At 43.3% G+C, this 17,220-nt stretch overlaps 1 protein-coding gene across 1 annotated transcript; it reads right to left on the reverse strand.

Annotated features, from left to right (window-relative positions):
- Positions 1-10,761: 10,761 nt before the first annotated feature.
- Positions 10,762-11,364, reverse strand: LOC147985423 (uncharacterized; the record flags this gene model as incomplete). Its single annotated transcript, XM_087541561.1, has 2 exons — positions 10,762-10,929; positions 11,002-11,364. Coding segments are annotated over 2 exons (531 nt in total), but the record flags the coding sequence as incomplete, so codon positions are not given.
- Positions 11,365-17,220: the final 5,856 nt, after the last annotated feature.

A 17,220-nucleotide genomic window follows, 5' to 3' on the forward strand; every position in this document is an offset into this window, starting at 1 on the left:
TAAGATTCATGGGGTTGTGCATTGTAAAGCATAAAGTAAAAAACAAATAATGGCAATTCATTTAGAGAAAAAATCAATTATGATATGGAAGATTCTAGAACAAAGGAGAAGTGCTTGTGTTTTGAGGTTTGTGCATTATGCTTAAGTTCAACCATGGAGTCTTCTAAATTGTACATGTGGCAGATTTGGTGGAATGTTGATGATATCCAACGGCCAGTAGTGCTCGGATTTGCCATCTCTGCACTGTCGGATTAGCTTCATCCAGCGACCATCTTTCAAAGTTATTCGCACACTATATAGTTCTTGTGCCATAGTTGCATGTCTTGGAAAAAAGCTACTAGTGGGTTGTACTAGCTATTTAGGAATAGAAGATGTATACATGGAAGTTGTAGGGAAAGAGATGACATGGAGTATCTCAATTCCTATGAGTAGGGATTGGAAAAGAGATGTCATTTGGTTCACATCGTAGGAACTTTTCTGTTGAATCTAGAGATGACATGTATCTCAATTTCTATGAGGAGGGATTAGAAAAGAGATGTAATTTGGTTCATATCATAGGAACTTTTCTATTGAATATACGCTAATGTTTATTTTCCTTTGAAATTATGGGAGTATAGGAATCCATTCATATGAACCAAGTGGCTCTAAAGCTATAGAAATGATATCATGTTTATTTCGTTTGAAATGTGGAGTATATGAATCTATTCGTATGAACCAATTGGCTCTAAAGGAAAAAAAATCCTATAAAAATCATATCATATAGAGTTCCTATGATATTCCTCCACACCAAAGGATGGTTGAAATTGCTGCAGGTGATACGATGGTCTTTCTTTGTAGACTCCTCCCCCATCTTCATAGTTAACTCTCGAATATGAATGAAATGATATATACAAGGTATTCTACATGTGAAATTTGGTACACGAAAACTCGGTAAAAGTTTGCGAGGTTTGAATTTTCAATAAAGCTATATGCACTGCATTTTGGAATGGAGGGAGCATACGGCAGTTGCTAACACTCACGTGGAAGATTTGTGTGTAGGAGGAGTGGCTACTCTGTTAAATGACATGGCAAAATTGACATTGTCGGATGCCGATCTAACGGTTCTTACAGCTTTCGTCAGGAAAAGGCTTGTGGCGAATGTTTGTCGGATAATGATTTATGGACACATGCATTGCATTGATACGTGCCCCCCTCTCTCTCACGCACACGCACCCTCACGAGTCACGACTCTCCCGAGTCCTCTCGCACCCACCATCTATCTGCAGGTAGACGTCACACACATATGTGCTCTTCACACCCTACCCGCAGAACTTCTAAAAAACAAATGACGTCACACACATTTTATTTTAGCTCACACGTCACACACTTATACTATTACTCTTGTGGAGAACGTTCTTTGGGCATAGTATATTGTACTCTCACGAAGAGAAGCGGTGCACGCACGTACTAGTTCTCTCACACCCACTCGCGGGTACATGTAGGAGCGCATTTTTTGAAGCCGGTACAGCAAAATCACTCCACTATATATATAAGCAGGAGCCTTAGTGCTTGCTTTACTAGGGTTCCTCTCGTTTACTCTCTCATGCTCTCCAGATCTAAGCAAGACATAGGTGGCCACACCTTCTCTCAGCTCACGGATGGTCACAAATCCGGCCGGACAACCTCGACCGGGGCAGGGGTGTAGGTGCATCGTTCACGACGTCGTCGGCGGCGAGCGAGGAGACCAACGACCTGTGCGTCCCGATCGGCGGCCGTGCCAATCTCTCCGAGAGAGCGCCAGCTCGGGAGGGCCTCCGACCCCTTCTTCCTCCCTGCGATATTGTGGCCAAGATGCGGCCTCCCGACGCCGTCTTTGCCACATGCCGACGACCCTGGGGTATATATTCCTTCAAAACCCGCCTTGCTCTACTGCCCCAGCTCCCCACTTGGCTTCATGTGGATCTTTTTCTACTTCCGTCCGCTGTTCCAAAGTCACCTAGACTTTTACTATTATTGGAGGTAAAGCTAGTTCATACAGTCGACTCTAAGAGTTGGTTCAAACAGGGAAGAAAGTGAGAAAGTTGTAGCATGAATCTAGGACTTGGTTCTAAGAGGAAACGAGGGAAAGTAGTAGATACTGGCTACCCAACCAGTCTCTTGGTTGAAAAGACGAAGAAAGCATGGTGGATGGCGAAGGGTGGGTGGTGATACGTCTCCAACGTATCTATAATTTTTCATTGCTCCATGCTATATTATCTACTATTTTGGACTATATTGGGCTTTATTTTCCACTTTTATATTATTTTTGGGACTAACCTATATACCGGAGGCCTAGCCCAGAATTGTTGTTTTTTGCCTATTTCAGTGTTTCGAAGAAACGGAATATCAAACGGAGTCCAAACAGAATAAAACCTTCGGGAACGTGATTTTCTCACCGAACGTGATCCAGGAGACTTGGACCCTACGCCAAGGAACAAAAGAGGTCACGAGGGTGGGGGCGCCCCCCCTAGGGTGTGCCCCCCTGCCTTGTGGGCCCCTCGATGCTCCACCGACATACTTCTTCCTCCTATATATACCTACGTACCCCCAAACGAACAGAGACGGAGCCAAAAACCTAATTCCACCGCCGCAACTTTCTGTATCCACGAGATCCCATCTTGGGGCCTGTTCCGGGGCTCCGCCGAGGAGGGCCGTCATCACGGAGGGCTTCTACATCATCATAGCCTCTCCGATGAAGTGCGAGTAGTTTACCTCAGACCTTCGGGTCCATAGTTAGTAGCTAGATGGCTTCTTCTCTCTCTTTGAATATCAATACAAAGTTCTCCCCCTCTCTTGTGGAGATCTATTCGATGTAATCTTCTTTTTGCGGTGTGTTTGTTGAGACCGATGAATTGTGGGTTTATGATCAAGTCTATCTATGAATAATATTTGAATCTTCTCTGAATTCTTTTATGTATGATTGGTTATCTTTGCAAGTCTCTTCGAATTATCCATTTGGTTTGGCCAACTAGATTGGTAGTTCTTGCCATGGGAGAAGTGCTTAGCTTTGGGTTCGATCTTGCGGTGTCCTTTCCCAGTGACAGAAGGGGCAGCAAGGCACGTATTGCATCGTTGCCATCGAGGATAACAAGATGGGGTTTATTTCATATTGCATGAATTTATTTCTCTACATCATGTCATCTTGCTTAAGGCGGTACTCTGTTTTTAACTTAATACTCTAGATGCATGCTGGATAGCGGTCGATGAGTGGAGTAATAGTAGTAGATGCAGAATCGTTTCGGTATACTTGTCACGGACGTGATGCCTATATACATGATCATACCTAGATATTCTCATAACTATGCTCAATTCAGTCAATTGCTCAACAGTAATTTGTTCACCCACCGTAGAATACTTATGCTCTTGAGAGAAGCCACTAGTGAAACCTATGGCCCCCGGGTCTATTCTCATCATATCAATCTCCATCACTTTAATCTTGTTTTGCTTTTACTTTACCTTTTACTTTTTACTTTGCATCTTTATACCAAAAATATTATATCTATCAAATCTCACTCTTGTAAGTGACCGTGAAGGGATTGACAACCCCTAATCGCGTTGGTTGCGAGTAGCTATCATTTTGTGCAGGTACGAGGGACTTGAGCATGGCCTCCTACTGGATTGATACCTTGGTTCTCAAAAACTGAGGGAAATACTTACGCTACTCTGCTGCATCATCCTTTCCTCTTCGGGGAAATCCAACGCAAGCTCAAGAGGTAGCAAGAAGAATTTCTGGCGCCATTGCCGGGGAGTCTACGCAAAAGTCAACATACCAAGTACCCATCACAATCCCTATCTCTCGCATTACATTATTTGCCATTTGCCTCTCGTTTTCCTCTCCCCCCCCCAATTCACCCTTGTCATTTTATTCGCCCTCTCTCTATCCTCCCTCTCTATTTGCCTCTTTTTGCCCGCTTGCTCTTGTTTGCTCGTCGTGATGGCTAGTCTCATATCTTCTCTGTTGTCTCCCGAGAGTGAAGTTCTAAATGGAGCGAGAAAATCTAAAAGATGCTTGGTATAGAATTTGCAATGCTCAAAATAGATCTACCAGGAAGCAATCTACCTTAATTCTTGTCTGCAATTTTTATGTAGGTGTTAATCCTTGGTATAGATATATCCTCGATACCATTACCGGAGGGAACTTCTTGGGTAGCCATACTTTTGATTCTTATAATGCTATGTTAAATTTATTTGGCTCACCACCTCTTTTGGTTAATGGAGCCATGTTAACTTTGGAGCATGTTATGCAAAGACTTGAAATTATTGAAAATAAAATTGCTACTATTGAATTAATTGAAAATCTAGATAAAAAGATCCACAATCAAATTACTCAATATGGATCTAAGGTAGGAATGACTTTGAAGAATATTAAGGAAAAAGAACCCATACTTAATGAGAAGATGAACTTGGATTCTATTAGAATTGATAAACTTGAGGGTATCATTACAAACTTGGGAACCGATTTTTCTTCCGTAAAGAATACTCCAAGTCCTCCTACTAAAATTGCCAAACTTATGTATGTTCCTAAAAATAAGGGTGAATCATCTAAGAAAACTGCGGATCTTAAATCTATAAGTATTCATCCCAATCTTTTTGATATCATTAAGGAACCAATTGCTACAAATGAATTCTTCGATCTTGTGCCTAAAAGTTTGATAATCACTAGAAAGAAATTCCTAAGGGAAATAGATGCCTCATTGAAGAATTGCCTACCAAAGATGGCAATACCTAGATCTATCCTCGCTTTTATGCCTAGCTAGGGGCGTTAAACGATAGCGCTTGTTGGGAGGCAACCAAATTTTTTTTATTTCTTACTTTTTGCTCCTGTTTAGTAATAAATAAATTACCTAGCCTTTGTTTTGGTTGTGTTTTTTGTGTTTAATTAGTATTTGTGCCAAGTAGAACCGTTGGGAAGACTTGGGGAAAGTCTTGTTGAACTTGCTGTAAAAAACAGAAACTTTAGCGCTCACGAGAACTGCTGTCATTTTTATTTTAACATTTATATTTAGTTAATTACTTTTGAAGATGATTAATAGATAAATTCCTCACGTCCAGCAATTTATTTTAGAATTTTTGGGGTTCCAGATCTTGCGCTAGCTACAGATTACTACAGACTGTTCTGTTTTTGGCAGATTCTGTTTTTCGTGTGTTGTTTGCTTATTTTGATGAATCTATGGCTAGTAAAATAGTTTATAATCCATAGAGAAGTTGGAATACAGTAGGTTTAACACCAATATAAATAAATAATGAGTTCATTACAGTACCTTTAAGTGGTCTTTTGTTTTCTTTCGCTAACGGAGCTCACGAGTTTTCTACTTTAAGTTTTGTGTTGTGAACTTTTCAAGTTTTGGGTGAATTCTTGTGATGGATTATGGAACAAGGAGTGGAAAGAGCCTAAGCTTGGGGATGCCCATGTCACCCCCAATATAATCCAAGGACACCAAAAAGTCGAAGCTTGGGGATGCCCCGGAAGGCATCCCCTCTTTCGTCCACTTCCATCGGTAATTTACTTGGAGCTATATTTTTATTCACCAACATGATATGTGTTTTGCTTGGAGCGTCTTGTATTATTTGTGTCTTTGTGTTTTAGTGTGCCACAATCATCCTTGCTGTACACACCTTTTGAGAGAGCCATACATGAATTAAAATTTGATAGAATACTCTATGTGCTTCACTTATATCTTTTGAGCTATGTAGTTTTGCTCTATGTGCTTCACTTATATCTTTTGAGCATTATAATTTTGCTCTATGTGCTTCACTTAGATCTTTTAGAGCATGGTGGTGGATTTGTTTTAAAGAAACTATTGATCTCTCATGCTTCACTTAAATTATTTTGATAGTCTCTTAATAGCATGGTAATCTGCTTAATAATAATATGCTTGGTATTCAAGATTTGTGAAACTTTCTTTTGAGTGTGTTGAATACTAAGAAAAGATTGAAGCATGATAATTGTTTTGAGATATGGAGGTGATAATATTAAAGTCATGCTATTTGAGTAGTTGTGAATTTAAAGAATACTTGTGTTAAAGTTTGTGATTCTCGTAGCATGCACGTATGGTGAACAGTTATGTGATGAAGTCAGAGCATGATTTATTTATTGATTGTCTTCCTTATGAGTGGCGGTCGGGGACGAGCGATGGTCTTTTCCTACCAATCTATCCCCCTAGGAGCATGCGCGTAATACTTTGCTTTGATAACTTCTAGATTTTTGCAATAAGTATATGAGTTCTTTATGACTAATGTTGAGTCCATGGATTATACGCACTCTCACCCTTCCACCTTTGCTAGCCTCTCTAATACCGCGCACTTTTCGCCGGTATCATACACCTACCATATACCCTTCCTCAAAACAGCCACCATACCTACCTATTATGGCATTTCCATAGCCATTCCGAGATATATTGCCATGCAACTTTCCACCGTTCCGTTTATTATGATACACTCTATCATTGTCATATTGCATATCCCGGTACACCGCCAGAGGCATTCATATAGAGTCATATTTTGTTCTAAGTATCGAGTTGTAATTGTTGAGTTGTAAGAAAAATAAAAGTGTGATGATCATCATTATTAGAGCATTGTCCCAAGTGAGGAAAGGATGATGGAGACTATGATTCCCCCATAAGTCGGGATGAGACTCCAGACGAAAAATAAAAGAGGCCAAAGAGGCCAAATAAAAAAAGAAAGAAAAGAGGCCATAAAAAAGAGAAAAGGCCCAAATAAAAAAATATAAAAAATGAGAGAAAAAGAGAGAAGGGACAATGTTACTACCCTTTTACCACACTTGTGCTTCAAAGTAGCACCATGATCTTCATAGTAGAGAGTCTCTCATGTTATCACTTTCATATACTAGTGGGAATCTTTCATTATAGAACTTGGCTTGTATATTCCAATGATGGGCTTCCTCAAATTGCCCTAGGTCTTCATGAGCAAGCAAGTTGGATGCACACCCACTTGGTTTCTTTTTGAGCTTTCATATACTTATAGCTCTAGTGCATCTGTTGGATGGCAATCCCTACTCACTCACATTGATATCTATTGATGGGCATCTCCATAGCCCGTTGATACGCCTAGTTGATGTGAGACTATCTTCTCCTTTTTGTCTTCTCCACAACCACCATTCTATTCCACCTATAGTGCTATATCCATGTCTCATGCTCATGTATTGCGTGAAGATTGAAAAAGTTTTGAAAAAGTTAGAGTATGAAACAATTGCTTGGCTTGTCATCGGGGTTGTGCATGATTTAAATATTTTGTGCAGTGAAGATAGAGCATACCAGACTATATGATTTTGTAGGGATAACTTTCTTTGGCCATGTTATTTTGAGAAGACATAATTGCTTTGTTAGTATGCTTGAAGTATTATTATTTTTATGTCAATATGAACTTTTGTCTTGAATCTTTCGAATCTGAATATTCATATCACAATTAAGAAGATTTGCATTGAAATTATGCCAAGTAGCACTTTGCATCAAAAATTCTTTTTTATCATTTACCTACTCGAGGACGAGCAGGAATTAAGCTTGGGGATGCCTGATACGTCTCCAACGTATCTATAATTTTTGATTGCTTCATGCTATATTATCTACTGTTTTGGACTATATTGGGCTTTATTTTCCACTTTTATATTATTTTTGGGACTAACCTATTAACCGGAGGCCCAGCCCAGAATTGTCGTTTTTGCCTATTTCAGTGTTTCGAGGAAACGGAATATCAAACGGAGTCCAAACGGAATAAAACCTTCGGGAACGTGATTTTCTCACCGAACGTGATCTAGGAGACTTGGACCCTATGCCAAGGAACAAAAGAGGAGGTCACGAGGGTGGGGGCGCGCCCCCCTGCCTCGTGGGCCCCTCGATGCTCCACCGACGTACTTCTTCCTCCTATATATACCTACGTACCCCCAAACGGACAGACACAGAGCCAAAAACCTAATTCCACCGCCGCAACTTTCTGTATCCACGAGATCCCATCTTGGGGCCTGTTCCGGAGCTCCGCCGGAGGAGGGCCGTCATCACGGAGGGCTTCTACATCATCATAGCCTCCCCGATGAAGTGTGAGTAGTTTACCTCAGACCTTCGGGTCCATAGTTAGTAGCTAGATTGTAACTCCCTCGATGCGGCTATATCTCCCACGTGACGAAGCACGACTTAGAGGCATAACCGCATTGAAAGCAATGTCGCAAGTGAGGTAATCTTCACACAACCCATGTAATACATAAGGGAAAGAGATACATAGTTGGCTTACAATCGCCACTTCACACAAATACATGAATAAAGCATTACATCATCCAAATACACTCAAGGTCCGACTACTGAACCAAAATAAAAGAAGAACCCCAAATGCGACAAGGTCCCCGATCGACCCCAACTGGGCTCCACTACTGATCAACTAGAACGAAACAACACAAAGGACAAGATCTTCATCGAGCTCCCCCTGAGCTTGGTTGCGTCATCTGCACGGTAACATCGGCACCTGCAAACTGGTTTTGGAAGTATCTGTGAGCCATGGTGACTTAGCAATCTCGCACCCTCGCGATCAAGACTATTTAAGCTTATGGGTAAGGTAAAGGTATGAGGTGGAGCTGTAGCAAGCGACTAGCATATATGGCGGCTAACATACGCAAATGAGAGCGAGAAGAGAAGGCAAAGCACGGTCGATAAAAGTATGATCAAGAAGTGATCCTAGAACAACCTACGTCAAGCATAACTCCAACACCGTGTTCACTTCCCGGTCTCCGCCGGAAAGAGACCATCACGGTTACACACGCGGTTGATGCATTTTAATTAAGGTCAACTTCAGGTTTTCTACAACCAGACATTAACAAATTCCCATCTGCCCATAACCGCGGGCACGGCTTTCGAAAGTTCAAATCCCTGCAGGGGTGTCCCAACTTAGCCCATCACAAGCTCTCACGGTCAACGAAGGAATAGACCTCCTCCCGAGACGTTCCGATCAGACTCGGTATCCCGGTTCTACAAGACACTTCGACAAGTTAAAACAAATCCAGCAACACCGCCCGAATGTGCCGACAAATCCCGATAGGAGCTGCACATATCTCTTTCTCAGGGCACACTCAGATGAGTCTAGCTACGAGTAAAACCAACCCTGAAGTTTCCCCGAGGTGGCCCCGCAGGCAGCTCAGTTCAGACCAACACTCAGAGGAGCACTGGCCCGGGGGGGTTAGAATAAAGATGACCCTTGAGTCTTCAGAACCCAAGGGAAGGTGGTAGGTTGTTAGTGCAAATGGTAAAACCAAGGTTGGGCATTGCTGGAGGATTTTTATTCAAGGCGAACTGTCAAGGGGTTCCCATTATTACCCAACCGCGTAAGGAACGCAAAATCCGGGAACATAACACCGATATGACGGAAACTAGGGCGGCAAGAGTGGAACAAAACACCAGGCATAAGGCCGAGCCTTCCACCCTTTACCAAGTATATAGATGCATTAATTAAATAAGAGATATTGTGATATCCCAACAAGTAAACATGTTCCAATAAGGAACAACATCTCCATGTTCCAACAAGGAACAAACTTCAATCTTCACCTGCAACTAACAACGCTATAAGAGGGGCTGAGCAAAGTGGTAACATAGCCAAACAACGGTTTGCTAGGACAAGGTGGGTTAGAGGCTTGGTTCAACAACATAGGAGGCATGATAAGCAAGTGGTAGGTATCGCAGCATATGCATAGCAAAAGAGCGAGCATCTAGCAAGCAAAGATAGAAGTGATTTCGAGGGTATGATCATCTTGCCTGAAATCCCGCAAGGAAGAAGAACGAGTCCATGAAGAAGACAAACGGACGTAGATGAACGGATCCTCACAACTCCGGAACGAAACCGAAGATAACGCGAGAAGTAACCCGGAAAGAAGCAAACAACATAGTAAACAACCATCACCTAATCATGGCATGATGCACAACAAGAATGATGCATGTCCGGTTTAAAGAGGGCATGGCATGACAAAGTGCAACAAACAACACTACAAATTAAGTGGAGCTCAATATGCAACGAGTTGCATATTGACAGAACACCACATGCCTTATTTAGTTCTCTCTCCTTTATGTACCCAACAATATTAAATGTTGTTAGCATGGCAAGAGGTGAATCATGACAAAACTATACTACCTAAACAAATTAAATGGGGCCGGATATAACAAACAACAAATCCGGTAAATCCCCATATGCATATATTAGGTTTGGTACTGTTCTGCCCTAAACATAATTTTAGAGTTGTTAAACATGCAAAGTAAAGCCATCATGATAATCTAGGCAAAATTCTACCCCATTTACATATAAAGGTTATTAAGTTCGGAGCTACGGTTAAATAGTTATGAATTAAACCATTTAAGCATGACATAGGAGCAAATTTAAACAAACAGCATTTGAAACATTTTGAACATGGATGAAAGTTGGATATTATGAATCTAGACAAAATTCTAAGCAAGTTTCATATATAAAACATTTTAATCCGATGCACAGTTGTGAAGTTATTAAATGCATGAAGAACAGGGACTTTTCTGTAAAACATTCATCTCTGGAATAATAGACAAATTCGCAGCGCACAGAAAAAAACAGCTATGGTCTGAATCTGAGAAGAACTGGGCTGCTCACCACGGGCCTTAGCAGGCCGGCTGGCCTAGCGGATCTGGTGCGGCTGCTAGGTCTGCGCGGATGGGCCAAGGGTAGGTTGGGCCTTGGTCAACGCGACCACGAAGCAGGGGAGGAAGGGGATCAAACCGCTGTTCAGCTCGAGCCTGAGCAGGGCAATGGTGGCGGCGGCGGCTTGGCAAGGCGGGTCACTGGGGGGTCGAGGAGGCAAGGAGGAGGCTGAGGCCGAGCTCCAGTGGCCGGATCTGGAGCTGACTCTCCATTCCTGGTGTCAGCGGCGAACTCCGGCGGCACCATGGCATCCTGTAGAACAGGAGGGAGAGAGAGATGAGCTCGGTAGGCAGGGAGAAGAAGGACGGCGAGGTCGGGGCTCACCATGGCAGCGGTGGTCACCGGCGGGAGGCCAGGCAGCGGAGACGGCAGGAACGCGAGGGAGGGGATCGGGGCTCTCCCGATCCGGATCGGAGGCGGCGGCGCGCATGCTGGAGCAGGCGAGGGATCCCGAGCGCTGGCGGCTCGGGCCCATCTCGGCCCGGGACGGGCTGCGGATGGGCCTGGCAAGGCCAGGGCGGTGGGAGGAGGTGGTTGGGCGACGTGGCACCACGGGAGAGGTGGGGAGCGCCTGACCCGCGGCGGCTGGCCAGTTGAGCGGCGCCAAGTGGCACTTGAGGGGTTGGCCGGCGCCGGAATTCGAGGAGAGGAGGTGGGAGGCGGCTGGAAGATGATTGGGGGCACAGAAATTTAGGAGGAGGGGTAGGTATCTGCCCAAAATGGAAGGGGAGAAGGTTTATATAGGGCAGGTTCTAGGGTTAGGGGGGTTTAGGGGGTTTTCGGACCCTCCGATCGCGATCCGATGGCTCCGGTCGCGAGGATGGAGTAGGTGGGCTGCAGGATGAGTGGAAGTGGGCTGTGTAGACGGTCTCGAACTGAGAGAAGAGAAGAGAAGAGAGGGAGGCCCGTCGACTGTTTTCGGAGACCGAAAACATCCGACGTTAGACCGGCTATAATGCCGCTATAGTTTAACGGTTGGGCTATCAAACGAGCTCCGAATGCGATGAAACTTGGCAGGCGATCTACTAACAACATAACAACACCACATGCCAACTTTCAACCCATTCCAAGAACATTTTCCGGCCACTTATACAATACTATTTCGGACATGCCGCGGGCGCGTGCAAGTGTGGCTGGGCTCAGAACGGACAACAGAAGGAACTGGAGGAACCCGGATGGATGCAAGTTTTGAAAACGTGATGATGCAATGCACATGATGACATGACAAGATGCGACACGCAAGCAAATGACAAAGCAATAACAGCGAATAACTGGAGGACACCTAGCACATCGGTCTCGGGGCGTCACAACACTCCACCACTACGAGAGGATCTCGTCCCGAGATCTAGGATGGCACCAGAGGGAAACGGAAAAAGAAAGAGAAGAGGTAAAACTAAGTTGCTTCTCTGACCAATGAGTGAAACCAAGGAACCTTGCGAGGTTGAGAAAAATAAAAGAAAGAAAGCAACGGAGATGAACAAAGTTGACAGCACTCCGTTAAGAAAGAGGAAAAGAAAGAACTGATTCGGGTAGCACTTCGGTTGAAGAGAGATGAAAGAGTTGATAAAATGAAAGAGCTTGAGCAAAAGGACACACTACTACGGTTAAATGGATAAACACGAAAAGAACACGATCCAAGATGATGAGAGAAAAGAGAAACATCACAAATGCTCCGTAACAAAAGAATAGAAGATAGATAATTGAAATAAAAGAATGGAGACGAAAATGCCATCTTATGCCACAAAAGAGCTTGAGAAGGCCTCCTTAGGAGACGGGTTGGGCAGAGTTGTTGGAAAACCAACAACGAAAAAGGATAAGCTTGATATGGTCTTATGGAATACCTCTCAAATTATGAGGTGACAACCTGCCACTAACAAAATCAAAGATTGGATTGATATCAACAAGGAGACGAGAAACTTATTCACCGGGAGGATAATTGAAGAACTTGGGTCATTATAAGCACCATGGATAGCAACAATCCTCAGGGAAGGCTTTAGGTGAAATATACCCCAAGATAACTCCAAAGAAGAGGTTGATGGATTTAAAATACCTCATTCTTAACAGCATGTGAATCATGAAACATGAACTCAAGTTATCAAGAATGACCTAATACCACCTCCAAAGATACGGTAGAAAGAAATTGCACTCCGGATTACAAGAAGAAGAATGCTTGGGCTCCTCTGAAAAGAATCTTGATGAGCACTTCAAGATGGAATTTAAATCCTTGATGAACCATCATGTAGAACCTTCATGAAGAACTCCGGTAATAAAAGAATGATCAAACGAAAGGAAAGATAAGTAGAGAACACAAGGTGAAGCCTTGCAATGCTTAGATGGATCTTCGCCATGAAATAATTGAGAAAACTTGGAAATCCGGGAAAAGAATAGATAAAGCATCTCGAACTGAGAATTTGATGAGCCTCCGGAATAAAGAATTAATCATTTGGGTGAATCAAGAATAAGAATTATGTTATGCTCCTCCTTCACCAATTAAATTGATGACGAGCAAACGGATTGCATACAACTTATTCTCGTAGAAAAGATTAAGAGAGATATAACATAAACTTGAGAATGTCTTCACGAAACCACCGTTAGGATTTGAAAGAACGAATAGATTGATATGATAACGAATGACGAGAACTCTTGAACGAACCACCGTAAGAATTGAAAATGAACGAAGAGAAGATAAAGAAACACCGGGAAGAATTAGCAAATTAACGAAGATGTTTGAGAGAATTTAGATACAATTGAAGGAAGAGAACCCATGCCGATTAGAGAAATTTGGATGATGCACCGGATAGATTTGGAGAACGATAGCTGAAAACTGGAATGAATAATATTTGAAAAGATGGCCTCAGGAGAATCAAACTAAAAAGAATCTTGAATTGCTTCGGATAGGGTGAAAAGAATTCTCACAATGAAATACAATGATGAGAGAATGGCAATAAGCTAAAACCACGAGTCTTGAAGAGATAAGAACAAGATTGGGAGAAAAAACTTCTTCGGTCTTCACATGATGAGAATGCCAACGAGAAACACCACCAAGAATTATTGAGGCACACCGGAATGAAGAATGGAAAAGTTGAGCCAACGATGAAAAGAATTTGAAAGATCTTGGATAAAGGCATTTGACTGATGATAACTCATTCTTACGTCAATCTTGGAAAAGAATTTAAGAGTAACGCCGGGAAAATAAGAAGAGCCAGGTAAGATCCTGGGAAAAGACCTGTGGGTTAGGGCCCACTCAAAAGATACACCGTAGAACGATTTAAAAGAGAGAAAGCACTGGTTGAATGGAACGAAAGAAGAGTGGAAACACGAATCTTCGAGATATCTTGAGCACTCCGGAACAAATGAATATCAAGCGGGGAATGATTATGAGGTGCACCGGCATAAGAAAAGCATTTGAAATACGGAAAAGAATATGATCAACACCTAAAGCTTGAATTGGATTCACCGGAGAAGAAAAGGAATGAGGAATGACGAACTTGAAGCTCCCTTAGAATCTTCATGAGAATCACCGAGTAAGAACATGAAGGAAAATAATGGAGAGGCTTCACATGAATAACATGGATAGTTGGTTTAGGAATCTGAGTCCTCGAAGAAAAAGGGTGGGAGGGTGGGAAAAACAAAGACAATTTGGAGACGGATGAAACCAACACCGTTGAGAAGAACTGATAATTGATCTTGCGAATGTTGAAGTGATCGGATCCACTTGAAGAGAAACACACCGGTGAAAAGAAATTGAAATGACAAACTCGATGATCGAGAAGGATTAGTATTCACATCGAAGTATGAGGACACCACTTAGACAAGGGATGGAATTAACATTTGACTTCGAAGCAACTCGAATACCACAACTCAAAACAAAACAAAGGGTTGGCTTGCAGAATAGGCCGGAACAAACATATGATAGAGATTTCGTCCGAAGTTTTCGTGGTGGGGCCTACACGGGCTTGATCGTACAGCACCATCATGTACAAGGCAGTGCACATGACATACGAAGCGTCCCCGAGTCGGCATAGCCAAGGACTCTTTAAGGCACAATGAGACCACTGTAAAACCGACCGTGGATAGGCGGACCACTAGACGTCGAACCCCAATTTCATATCATACATCTGTCGGAAAGACATCCTAAGAGCTACTTGAATTCCCACCTATGAAACTCCCGAACCTTTCCGGTTATGCAATCAGGTGTTGGGGATACAGGGGAAGCATAGTATCTCACCCAAAACTAGCAAATCCTACATCCAGCTGTATCCATCCTTCAACACATAACCAAGAAACCTTCGGAAATCGTCTACCTCAACCTTCGAAAAGCATCCGTTATATGAGTTATGGCAATACTCCCGAACTCCCGCCCCAGTACTGGGTGGCGTCGAGGTTATCTCACCAATAACTGCATAAAAGAGATTTTCGATGTCGTCGTACTAAACTCAGGTATTCCAGAACTGCAACGATAAAATTGTGACGACAACACCTCGGAGCTCAAGTCCCCGGGACACTGCCACAAAACCCCTGACAGGAGGCACCAAGACAATGTTCTCGTCACAAAACCATCGGAACGATTCCAAGATACCCGCGTGATCCTAAAAAAAATTTTAGTGAAATTTGAGAAGAGAAGAGTCAAAACTCTACGTCAGGATGCCTTACCAGAGCGATGAGGAGACTGGGAAGTAAAAAGAATTCCTAAACTCTCCGATATATAATTCCTAAATGACTCAAAACATTTTTCTAGACACAACTCAGCCGCTAAAAATGATCAAGCAATGGGGGCTCCTAAGGTCGGGGAAGGCTCTGATTACCAACTTGTAACTCCCTCGATGCGGCTATATCTCCCACGTGTTGAAGCACGACTTAGAGGCATAACCGCATTGAAAGCAATGTCGCAAGTGAGGTAATCTTCACACAACCCATGTAATACATAAGGGAAAGAGATACATAGTTGGCTTACAATCGCCACTTCACACAAATACATGAATAAAGCATTACATCATCCAAATACACTCAAGGTCCGACTACTGAACCAAAATAAAAGAAGAACCCCAAATGCGACAAGGTCCCCGATCGACCCCAACTGGGCTCCACTACTGATCAACTAGAACGAAACAACACAAAGGACAAGATCTTCATCGAGCTCCTCCTGAGCTTGGTTGCGTCATCTGCATGGTAACATCGGCACCTGCAAACTGGTTTGGGAAGTATCTGTGAGCTACGGGGACTCAGCAATCTCGCACCCTCGCGATCAAGACTATTTAAGCTTATGGGTAAGGTAAAGATATGATGTGGAGCTGCAGCAAGCGACTAGCATATATGGCGGCTAACATACGCAAATGAGAGCGAGAAGAGAAGGCAAAGCACGGTTGATAAAAGTATGATCAAGAAGTGATCCTAGAACAACCTACGTCAAGCATAACTCCAACACCGTGTTCACTTCCTGGTCTCCGCCGGAAAGAGACCATCACGGTTACACACGCGGTTGATGCATTTTAATTAAGGTCAACTTCAGGTTTTCTACAACCAGACATTAACAAATTCCCATCTGCCCATAACCGGGGCACGGCTTTCGAAAGTTCAAATCCCTGCAGGGGTGTCCCAACTTAGCCCATCACAAGCTCTCACGGTCAATGAAGTAATAGACCTCCTCCCGAGACGTTTCGATCAGACTCGGTATCCCGGTTCTACAAGACACTTCGACAAGTTAAAACAAATCCAGCAACACCGCCCGAATGTGCCGACAAATCCCGATAGGAGCTGCACATATCTCTTTCTCAGGGCACACTCAGATGAGTCTAGCTATGAGTAAAACCAACCCTCAAGTTTCCCCGAGGTGGCCCCGCAGGCAGCTCAGTTCGGACAAACACTCAGAGGAGCACTGGCCCGGGGGGGTTAGAATAAAGATGACCCTTGAGTCTTCAGAACCCAAGGGAAGGTGGTAGGTTGTTAGTGCAAATGGTAAAACCAAGGTTGGGCATTGCTGGAGGAGTTTTATTCAAGGCGAACTGTCAAGGGGTTCCCATTATTACCCAACCGCGTAAGGAACGCAAAATCCGGGAACATAACACCGATATGACGGAAACTAGGGCGGCAAGAGTGGAACAAAACACCAGGCATAAGGCCGAGCCTTCCACCCTTTACCAAGTATATAGATGCATTAATTAAATAAGAGATATTGTGATATCCCAACAAGTAAACATGTTCCAATAAGGAACAACATCTCCATGTTCCAACAAGGAACAAACTTCAATCTTCACCTGCAACTAACAACGCTATAAGAGGGGCTGAGCAAAGTGGTAACATAGCCAAACAACGGTTTGCTAGGACAAGGTGGGTTAGAGGCTTGGTTCAACAACAGAGGAGGCATGATAAGCAAGTGGTAGGTATCGCAGCATAGGCATAGCAAAAGAGCGAGCATCTAGCAAGCAAAGATAGAAGTGATTTCGAGGGTATGATCATCTTGCCTGAAATCCCGCAAGGAAGAAGAACAAGTCCATGAAGAAGACAAACGGGCGTAGATGAACGGATCCTCACAACTCCGGAACG

Source organism: Triticum urartu, chromosome 2A (genome assembly GCF_056163025.1).
Source record: "Triticum urartu cultivar PI428250 chromosome 2A, HENAU_Tu73, whole genome shotgun sequence".
In the NCBI taxonomy this organism is placed as follows: Eukaryota; Viridiplantae; Streptophyta; class Magnoliopsida; order Poales; family Poaceae; genus Triticum; species Triticum urartu.